The sequence below is a fragment of the Ziziphus jujuba genome, chromosome 10 (assembly GCF_031755915.1).
Source record: "Ziziphus jujuba cultivar Dongzao chromosome 10, ASM3175591v1".
Lineage (NCBI taxonomy): Eukaryota > Viridiplantae > Streptophyta > Magnoliopsida > Rosales > Rhamnaceae > Ziziphus > Ziziphus jujuba.
Window position 1 is genome coordinate 23968107 of NC_083388.1, and position 10390 is coordinate 23978496.

The 10390-nt window shown below is 35.6% G+C and overlaps 2 protein-coding genes across 2 annotated transcripts; both read left to right on the forward strand.

The window, feature by feature from the left end:
• The first annotated feature begins 794 nt into the window (after positions 1-794).
• LOC107412206 (protein EIN4) lies at positions 795-5484 on the forward strand. Its single transcript, XM_016019920.4, is given in 4 exon segments — positions 795-1245; positions 1483-1920; positions 1923-3617; positions 4511-5484. Coding segments are annotated over 3 exon segments (2364 nt in total). The 5' UTR covers positions 795-1245; positions 1483-1794; the 3' UTR covers positions 5054-5484.
• Positions 5485-5810: 326 nt separating this feature from the next.
• On the forward strand, positions 5811-9210 carry LOC107412185 (uncharacterized). The gene is made up of 7 exons (XM_016019896.4): positions 5811-6266; positions 6783-6892; positions 7274-7485; positions 7578-7669; positions 8335-8437; positions 8550-8692; positions 8917-9210. The coding sequence occupies exons 1-7, from the start codon at positions 6021-6023 to the stop codon at positions 9013-9015; spliced, it is 1005 nt and encodes a 334-aa protein (XP_015875382.1). The 5' UTR covers positions 5811-6020; the 3' UTR covers positions 9016-9210.
• The last annotated feature ends 1180 nt before the right edge of the window (positions 9211-10390 follow it).

Here is a 10390-nt window from a genome sequence, read left to right on the forward strand (position 1 = left end):
ATGAGATGCCACAAATGATATAATATATATATATATATATATATATATAATTTAGGGTCAACAACTATATAGCTTTTAATTTTTTCAAATACTTCAAATTGGATCAATATTTTTTCATTTACACATGAAAATGGGATGTGCAAATATATATATATATATATATATGTATCTTTTCATTATGAATCTTGTTTTTTTGTACAAGTTGCGAGTTGTTACAATTTATACGGACGAGTATACTTTATTACATTAATTGGATAGCTCTCGTTTACCGTGGAATACTATATAATAATTTTATGCCAAAAAAACAAAAAAAAAGGTGATATTTTTAATTTTATTTTTGAAAAAAAAAAATATATATATATATATATATGTGTGTGTACAGTCCAAATCTATTAGAAAAGTGAACAAATATCAGCTCCAATTTGCGATTCTCGATGGAGCGTCATCGGCACGTGTTTTTGCATTTCATTTTATATTTTTGTCCAAAGTGGGAAACCAACCGCCCATTCTACCCGACTCGACTCGACGAGTAACCGCCATGATCTCGTTTCGGGCCTAAAAAAGTGTGCCACGTCAACAAGTCAAAGAGAGGGAGTAGATCAATCGGACGGCGGAGAGCGTAGGTTGCACGTGAAAATAAAATATGTCATTGCTTACACAATCCAGATTTAGATATTATCATATATTAATAAGAAAAAAAAAAAAGGAAAAAGAAAAAGAAAAAAATAGAGTATAAAAGTAGTATTTTATAAATGTAAGTTGTTGTCTGTTGCTGACGGTGGAAAGAGGCAACGGAGCCGAAATGGAAGTCCAGGTTCTCTTCACGTAAAAAAGACTGGGACCCACTTGCCCTGCTTAAACCCTCTCAATGTCTCTCTTCCTCTCTGTCTGTCTCTGTTCAAAGCGTCAAGCTTTGGTTTTTTTTTTTTTTTTTGGTTGATTTTGACACATTTTCTTTCTTTCTTTCTTTCCCACTCTGCATTTTCTTTGCTCTGCCGTCCATCTGTCACTTCCGTGGCTCTGTACCTCGTAGACTCAAATATAGATGGACAGAGGATTGAAAATAATGGAAACTTTAACCAGCTTTGTCTGAAGAAGTCTTTATCATCTTCTTCTAAAGAGTTTTGGTCTGGAGGATTTTTTTGGGGGGTTCTTCAGAATTGATGTGGTATGGTGGATTGGTTTGCTGAGAAAGTTGAAATTTAGCTATCATGCTTTGGTTTTGATTAGTGGAAGAGTCACGAGGTGTGTGTTCTTTTTTTTTTTTTTGTTTTTTCTGTTTTTAGCTATATAGCTTCTCTTTTCTCAAGAAATTTTCTTTTTGGTTTCTCTCTCTTTTTTAACCTTTTTAGTTTTGTAAGGTCAATATGGGAGGTTTTCCTCTTTCTGGTAAAATTTTACTTTGATTGAGTAGACTGAAAAATTTTTGTTTGTGGATTCTGGTTGAAGAAATCACATTGTTTTCTTTTCTTTTTCTCTAAGGTGGTAAAGAGGCCAAACGCCTTCGGAGATTTATGCAATTTTGTGAATGTTGAATACAATTTCTGGTTAGAGAAAAGGAAAAGAGTATTATTGTTTTGAGTGGCTGGGTATGTTAGATCTTAAATCCGGCAGATGGGGATAGCACTTCCAAAGAAACCAGATGGGTATTTCAGATCTTGGAAGATGGCAGATTGTTTTCTGGAAATATTCAGTGCTGATGGGCGTTTCACAGAAGACTTCGGGTTGAGGAAATGAGAATTCAACTTGGGTATTTGTCTTCACCTTTTGTTTTCTTACCAACTTCACCTTTTTATGGGTATTCAGAGATGCAAACTTTCAATAAAAGAAATGGTTTACACAGCTAAATCTAATCACTTGGGTGCAATGTTGAGAGCATCGGCTTTTGGATTTATGATCTCTTACCTGATTATTTCTGTTTGAGCTTTTCCATAATGAACTCGCTAAGTTGTAATTGTGATGATGAGGGTCTCTGGGGCATACAGAGCATTCTAGAGTGCCAAAGAGTGAGTGATTTCTTGATTGCGGTAGCATATTTTTCGATTCCCATTGAACTCCTTTACTTTATCAGTTGCTCTAACGTTCCCTTCAAATGGGTACTCCTTCAGTTTATTGCATTCATAGTTCTATGTGGATTGACCCATTTGCTCAACGGATGGACTTATTATGGCCCCCATTCATTCCAGTTGATGCTTTCTCTCACCATTGCCAAATTCCTCACAGCCTTGGTCTCTTGTGCAACTGCCATAACCCTTTTAACTTTGATCCCTCTTCTTCTCAAAGTAAAAGTGAGAGAGCTTTTCTTGAAGCAAAATGTGTTGGAATTAGACCAGGAAGTTGGGATGATGAAGAGAAAGAAACAAGCTAGCTTGCATGTTCGAATGCTGACACGAGAAATTCGAAAGTCACTTGATAGACATACCATATTGTATACAACTCTGGTTGAGCTTTCCAAGACACTGGACTTGTACAACTGTGCAGTTTGGATGCCAAATGAGAAAAGAACAGAGATGAACCTGACCCATGAGTTGAAATCAGGATATTCAAACAGTTTCCACCGTTCTATACCTATCAATGACCCTGATGTCTTAGAGATAAGAGAGAGCAATGGGGTGAGGATTCTTCGGCCTGAATCAGCACTTGCAGCTGCAAGCAGTGGTGATTCTGGAGAGTCAGGTGCTGTGGCAGCAATTCGAATGCCTATGCTTCGTGTTTCAAACTTCAAAGGGGGTACCCCGGAGTTGGTTGATCCTTGTTATGCTATACTGGTTTTGGTTCTTCCTTGTGCAAATTCTAGAATCTGGAGCTGTCATGAAATGGAGATCGTGGAAGTGGTCGCGGACCAGGTGGCTGTGGCTCTGTCTCATGCTGATGTCCTTGAAGAGTCCCAGCTAATGAGAGAGAAACTGGGTGAGCAAAATCGTGTACTGCAACAGGCTAGGAAGAACGCAATGATGGCCAGCCAAGCAAGAAACTCATTTCAGAAGGTGATGAGTCATGGAATGAGAAGGCCAATGCATTCAATCTTGGGTTTGCTTTCAATGTTTCAGGATGAAAGTTTGACCAGTGACAAGAAGACTATTGTAGACACAATGGTTAAGACCAGCAATGTCCTGTCAACTCTGGTTAATGATGTGATGGAGATTTCAGCAAAAGATAATGGGAATTTCTTATTGGATATGAGGCCTTTTCAACTACATTCAATGATAAAGGAAGCTGCTTGCCTTGCCAAGTGCTTGTGTGTGTATAATGGCTTTGGTTTTGAAATTAATATTCAGACCTCGTTACCTAATCAGGTGATAGGTGATGAAAGAAGGACTTTTCAAGTAATTTTGCATATGGTTGGATATTTATTAGGTGTCTATAATGGAGGGGGATCTGTCATCTTCCGGGTTTTCTCCCAAAATGGTAGTGAAGGGAGGGATGATAAGTCGCTGGGACTGTGGAGATCAAGCATACAAGATGAGTACATATGTATAAAGTTTGAGTTTGAAATTAGCAAAGGAAGTCCTCAGGTGGATGGATCAATCTCTGACACACTATATGCTGGTAGGAGGCACGATGGCAATGAAATTAAGGAGGGCCTTAGCTTCAGCATGTGCAAAAAGCTTGTGCAAGTAAGTTGTCAAGATCTTTCCATTGTAAATTATTATCTCTATATGATGCTGTACTCCGTAGTTATTGCTGAACTATAAGAGTGAACTTAACTATTCCTAGGCGTCCCAGAAAAATGGAATTTTGGCATTTGAATTATTTGCAATTTCAACTGTTAAGTCCTTTTAGATTGCATGGAAAAGTTCATAGTTAAATTCCTCGTGTTTGACCCATAAGAGATCAGTAGTTGAACTCCACATCCAAGTGAGAAATGCAATACCTCTACCTCTTTCCATGGGTTATTAATTCCCCCCCAAAAAAAATAAAATTATATATATATATATATATATGTATTTGTTGGAGTATTTTGATGATCCATGGTGGTTTCTTTACTTCGGTAATTATGATTTCAGTGAGTTAATTTTTAGTCTTCTATTATAGTTGGTCAGATTGCGACAAATTTTTTTTTTTTTTTTTTTTTTTTTTTTTAAATACATGGTAACAAAATACTGCCTCTAAATTTGCAGCATAGTTTCTTTAATTTCTTGTTGACATCTGAAAGTGGTCAACTTAGTGAACCTCTGCAATAGCTTCTACCTGTAACTTTGGCAATTGAGGACATACTCAGTAGCAAGCCACATGAGATTAGTTTTAAGCATATTCCATTGGTATATCACTGTACAAGCCTCCATCTCCTCCAATCCATCATAAAATGTTCCATATATAATTAACTTCTTGACTTTCTTCTTTTCCTTTGATTTTTCAACCTTTTTATATGTTGATTCCATGTTGCAACCACTATGCTAGTTTTCAATTCCCTATGTGGTTTACATTAAACCTGCGATGCAAAAGGGAAACAAAATCTTGTCTGCTATGGATTTTTGCTAACTATGAACTTTCTTGAAATTGTATGCAGATGATGCAGGGTAATATCTGGACTTCTGTAAACCCACTAGGTCTTGTACAAAGCATGACACTTGTTCTCAGGTTTCGGATCCGACCATCTTTTGGAAGAAACATTTTTCTCCCTGGAACTTCAATAGACCAGCCAAAGCCCATCACACAGTTCAGAGGCCTCCGGGTTGTACTTGCTGATGATGACGATATAAACAGGATGGTGACCAAGAAGCTGCTTGAGAAGCTTAATTGTCAAGTACTAGCTGTTTCTTCTGGGTTTGAATGTCTTAGTGCTCTCACTGCAGCTGAAAATCCCTACCGCATTGTTCTTCTTGATCTTCACATGCCTGAAATGGATGGTTTTGAAGTGGCAAAGAGAATCCGGAAATTCCACAGCCGTAATTGGCCTCTGATAATTGCACTGACAGCAAGCGCGGAGGAGCATGCATGGGAGAGATGTCTACAAATGGGAATGAACGGATTGATTCGAAAACCTGTTCTCTTACAAGGAATGGCAGAAGAACTCCAGAGAGTCCTTCAACGAGCAAGTGAAGTTTTATAAAAGAGGAAGTCAGTCTTGCAGTTTCAAGTGGCATTACAAATTTCTGCCAAATGTTTTTTCGAGGATCTCAAAAGAGCAGGCCGTTAGGAAGAAATCGCACTCAAAGATGTTAAAATCTTAGTATTCAGTTGCGCAATATAGCTGCCAGTTTCTTCTAAATGCTTAACCATTTTGGGTGATCAAGCAAAATATGAGAAATATAAATATCATATTTCACTTGGCCAAATGATAGCTGCAGGAAATTTCAAAATGATAAATAAAAACAAAGATTAAACCATGTAGACCGACTTGAGGAAAAGTCTTTGGACTTGGGAAATGTACATCTTTTTAACATTACAACTACTTTGTTATGAAGCTAGGAAAATGGTACATCAAAATCAATTGTGAATTTCATTTTCATTTATGAGAAAGTTGAAGCTCTTATCATATCACTATTTACTAGAATGCCAATGTGTGTGGCTTTAGAATCCGATGCTTGTTGTCGTTCATGAATGATTATATATATGACTTAAAACAAATTTGTTGGATTTGCAATCAAAATTTAAACCCAATAATTCATTGTACAAAGTGGGAAGAACAGGAAAGGATAGAAAGGTGGTGTTCTTGTTGATCAAAGTCTCAATCATGGAAAAGATGAAAATTGGCATTTGTTTTAACATTGAAACCCTTTACACATTAAAGCTAATTGATACTGATTTCTAGTTAATTCGAGTAGAACGACAATCATTTATTTACAAGATTTCACTTTAAAATAACAAATATTGAGGATGATAAATTTTAAAATTAAGTTTACTTTTTTTTTTTTGGTAGAATAATAAATTCAGAATCCGGATCCAACTATGGGGCGAAACCCGGTTGTTATTTGGGACGGGTTTCAGGGTACTGACTCCTGACTTGACTGTACCTTGCGATCAATCAGCGAAGAGGAAGAAGAAGAAGTAGAAAGCAGAGATAAACTGATAAAAGCATGCGCAGAACAGTTGGTGCAGAAGAAGGAGACAAGGAAGAGGAAGAGGCAGAGGCACAGTATCACAGCAAGGACTTTGAGTGGGAAGAGCTGAGGGCGGAGGTGGAGAACGACCCGTCATTTTGCCAACACTTGCTTCCTTTCCAACCTACCTCTACCTCCTCCTCATCATCCCCACAAGCCCAATCAGATTCAGACGCTTGGAAACGCTTTCACATCCGTCACTCCGCTGGAAAGTTCTTTAAGGTTCACGCTTAATTTTGGAAAAATTACTTAAAAGTTCATCATTTTCATGATTGGAATGTTGGGTATGGTTTTATGTCAATGATTTTGTTAAATCCCATTGCAGAACTAATCAAATTGCATTCTACTAAATGTTAAAATGCATGTATCTGCTACTTGGCACTTTAAAAAACACGCCCTTTTTATTGTACAATTAAGGAATGTAATTTCTTATACAAATTTTGTATCTTTGTGGATATAAACCAAGATAAGGTCCTGCTGAAAATGGGTTTTTGGGCGGCTCTATGTCTGTAATGCAAAACAGAGATTGAGTGGCAGTGTCCCATGAGTCATCGAATAATAGCAGTATCAGGTCTCTATTTCTTGCTTTATGGTAAATTATTTTTAGTTTATTTTATATTTTTGGTTGCGTCTAAATTTTGCTTGTGCAGTTTATAAAAAGTACCTCAGTTATAGGATTTTCTTTGTTTCAGTTTTAAATTTCCTGTGCTTCGTTCGAGATTATATGCTTTGATGCAGGAAAGGCGGTATTTATTAAAGGAATTCCCAGAACTAGCTTCTTGCAACGAAAATTCTAAAGTTTTAGAGGTGGGATGTGGTAATGGCAGTACTGTTCTTCCACTATTACGGTAATTTCAATTCCTTTGCAGTATTTTCTTTTGATTCATATGCTTCTGCTGTATACTCGACATAATGGATGATCTTTTCATTATCTACTTTCTAAATCCTTGTCTGGCTATATAACTTAGAATCTCACTAGAAGGTGTATAATCAGGAAACTAGCTGTTGTCAGAAACTCAGAATTTAACATGATCTGCCCATTCATTATAAATGTATTATATTTAGTTGTATTATTGTTTACATTTAAGTCATAGTTACAATTCTCATACGCATTTTTTTCCCTAAATCCTTGGCCAGTCATAAAAACTGAAGGTGCTTGAAATAGTTTACAGACTGCTGATGACTTTTTTTCTGTTATCCTTTCTTACACAGCACTATTTTCTGTGTAGTGGCAACGAAAATATCATTGTTTATGCTTGCGATTGTAGCACTGAGACTGTTGAGAGGGTAAAAGAGATCATAGATGCCTCTAATATAATTTCCATCAAACAGCGTTTCCATCCATTCTATTGTGATTTATCTATAAATAGATTTCCAACATGGTTGGCCTGCAATCAATGCCGGGATATATATCTACAATCGCAGCATAAAAGCATTTCAGGTTGGTTTATTTTTCTACTTATCTTATTAACCATGGACCATCATTTGGTCCCCGCACAATGGAAAAGTAAAGAATTTGATTTGTTTCTTCAGATGTCACAATGAACAATATAATGGATTCGAACAATCTGTATCTGTTGAGAGAAAGTGGGTGTTGCAATGGAGGGGTGGATTTCATTACCTTGGTATGCACTTCCTCCCCCCCCCCCCCCCCTACATGAGCTAACTTGCATGTCTATGGCACTTGTAGATTTAAGTTGGAAATATAGATAATAAAAGAGAATATCTTTTGTCAATTTCCTTGTCTTAATTATGAACTTTGAATAAGTTACTTCTTATTATATTCCCATACAAAATTATGACAATCTTCTTGCTTTTCCCTAGTCCCTACAGAATTTTCAGTTAAAAAGCGAGACAAATGTACATGTTTTTTAGCTCATTTGACTTGATATCCTAAACCCTAAAACCTATCTGGTCATTACAGGGCAGCAACTCTCTCTCTCTCTCTCTCTCTCTCTCCCCCCTACAGCAAGTAGATTATTGGCAGAGTAGAAAATAGTAACACATAATTAATGTTATAGAGTTAGTTTTGAACCCTACTTTTCTTAAAGCTAAAGTCAACTTAATTATGCATGTGGATCTGTATTTATTTTTCAATTTACTTACCTGTCATGCTGTTGTTTTTTACAAGAATCACAGTACCAGCGTATCAATCTCATTGTGCATCCATATTTTGTGCCTCAATTGGTGCTTCATAGGTTTTGCTATTGTAATCTGGAAATTGTATGTACAAGAAAGAAAAAAGTTATTGGGATGTTTAATTTGCTTCTTCTATTCTGTAATACACCAGATATTCACACTCTCAGCAATACCACTTCAAACGATGCCTGTTTCAATCAAGGAGTGCTTTTCTGTTTTAAAACCTGGAGGCCTGCTCTTATTTAGGGATTATGGTAATGCTCCATTAAAACGTTGTTTTAAGTTAGAATTTCTTGCTGATATAGGGACCTTTGGATCCTTTAACATATCCTGCACCTGCTGAAAAAAGCTCTGTTATGAATACAGGCCTTTATGACATGACAATGCTTCGATTTGAACTTGAGAAAAGAGTGGGATTCAGGGAATACATGCGATCAGATGGAACCCGTTCTTATTTCTTCTGTTTAGATACTGTTAGGGATCTATTTGTTGGTGCAGGCTTCACTGAGGTACTGATTCTCTTAATAAAGAATTCTGTTACCCCTAATCTGATTAATGTAAATTTTTTATACTTGGATTTCTTGTCTACCAAACATTTAATTGATTGAAACTCTTAAAACTAGCTGTTTTTCTTGGATTTGTCAACTAATATGAATAGATTGGAGTCAGCTTCCTGAACTACCTTCAGTTTGCTAAAATTGTTTGTTTTTTGCATGACTCATGCTCCTACCAGCTCGAGCTCGAATATTGTTGCATTAAGTCAGTAAACCGCCGAAATGGGAAGAGCATGCGAAGGGTGTGGGTTCATGGAAAGTTCCAGAAGCCTCTATGATGTTAATGGTTAGAACTCTCTTGTTGAGATATATTTTTCAAAGATAACTTCTCAAACTTGTTCTTTTACTCTGTACTTTTTAATTGAAGAGCTGTTGCTGAAGTTTTGGAAGATAGAATCATTTTTGGTTTGGCCGGTACTGTCAATGGAAGTATAAGATAATATTGTAATACTATTATGTTGCTTTCTTCTTTCCACAGTTTTTTGAGCTTTATAGGATGAAATGGAGTATATGATTGGATGGAAAATATAGTAAAACTTGTTACTTGAAATTAGAGTTCCTGAAGAAATCTGCAAATGACATTCAAGGGGATGGTCCAACAGTTGAAGCCGGTTTATTGCTCTTTTCCCTCTCCCAAAAGTTCTGGCCCAAGGCTAAGACCAATAAGTGGCAAAACTGTGGAAAAACTTTAAAATGCACCGTCACTTGAAAGTTTCTGCTTCAATAATGTAACTAAAGAAAAAAAGAAAAAAAGAAAAAAAGAAAAAAAGAAAAAAGAAAATCTAATTAAGGCCATCATATCCCATACATTTGTGTATTTAAAAAATGAATAAATAAAAAAATTGGACTGCAGTGAAGTGGTGTGGTGTACAATTATGATGATGTGGCATCTTAAATTGTATCTAACTACCAAAAATAAATAAATAAATATATATATATATATATATGTATATATATATATATATATTGTTGAAAAGAACATTAGCAAATGAAACTATAGTTGATTGCATGTAAAACGCCATGTTCTTAACAGATAGAAAGTTTATTATTTGTTTATCTATTTATTTATTTACATATGTGAGATAAAGTAAGACGTCATAGATGAAGAGGTTGAGAAAATGAAAGGATTGAAACAAAGTTACAAGTGGGGAAGGTCATCAACTTTAATCCCAATGTATTAGGTGATAGGGAGTGTGGAAATTTTTTACAACCTTCTACTCTAAGATTGCATGATTTTCATTTAAACTCGTTCATATCTAAACACAATTTTGTTTTTTTGTTCACCATTTTCTTTATTTATTTAGAATCATCATCATCTTCGATCATATATATATATATATATATATAGCCATCCAGGTGTATGTGTGGGTGTGATTAGAACCATTAGATTTGTATTGTGGATATAGGATTCTATATTAATTGAGCTACCTAGCTAACAAATTTATATATATATATATATATATATGTAAATGTTCATTTTGCTTGATGAAAGACAAACGAGGACATATGCATCAATTCCTTTCCGGAAAGAAAAAGAGAGGAAAAAAAAAAAATGAACTTATCATATATATATATATATATATAATTAGCAGCAGATTGGAACAGTATAACTATTGATAATTATTCGAGTAATTGAATATTAAATGAAGAGAG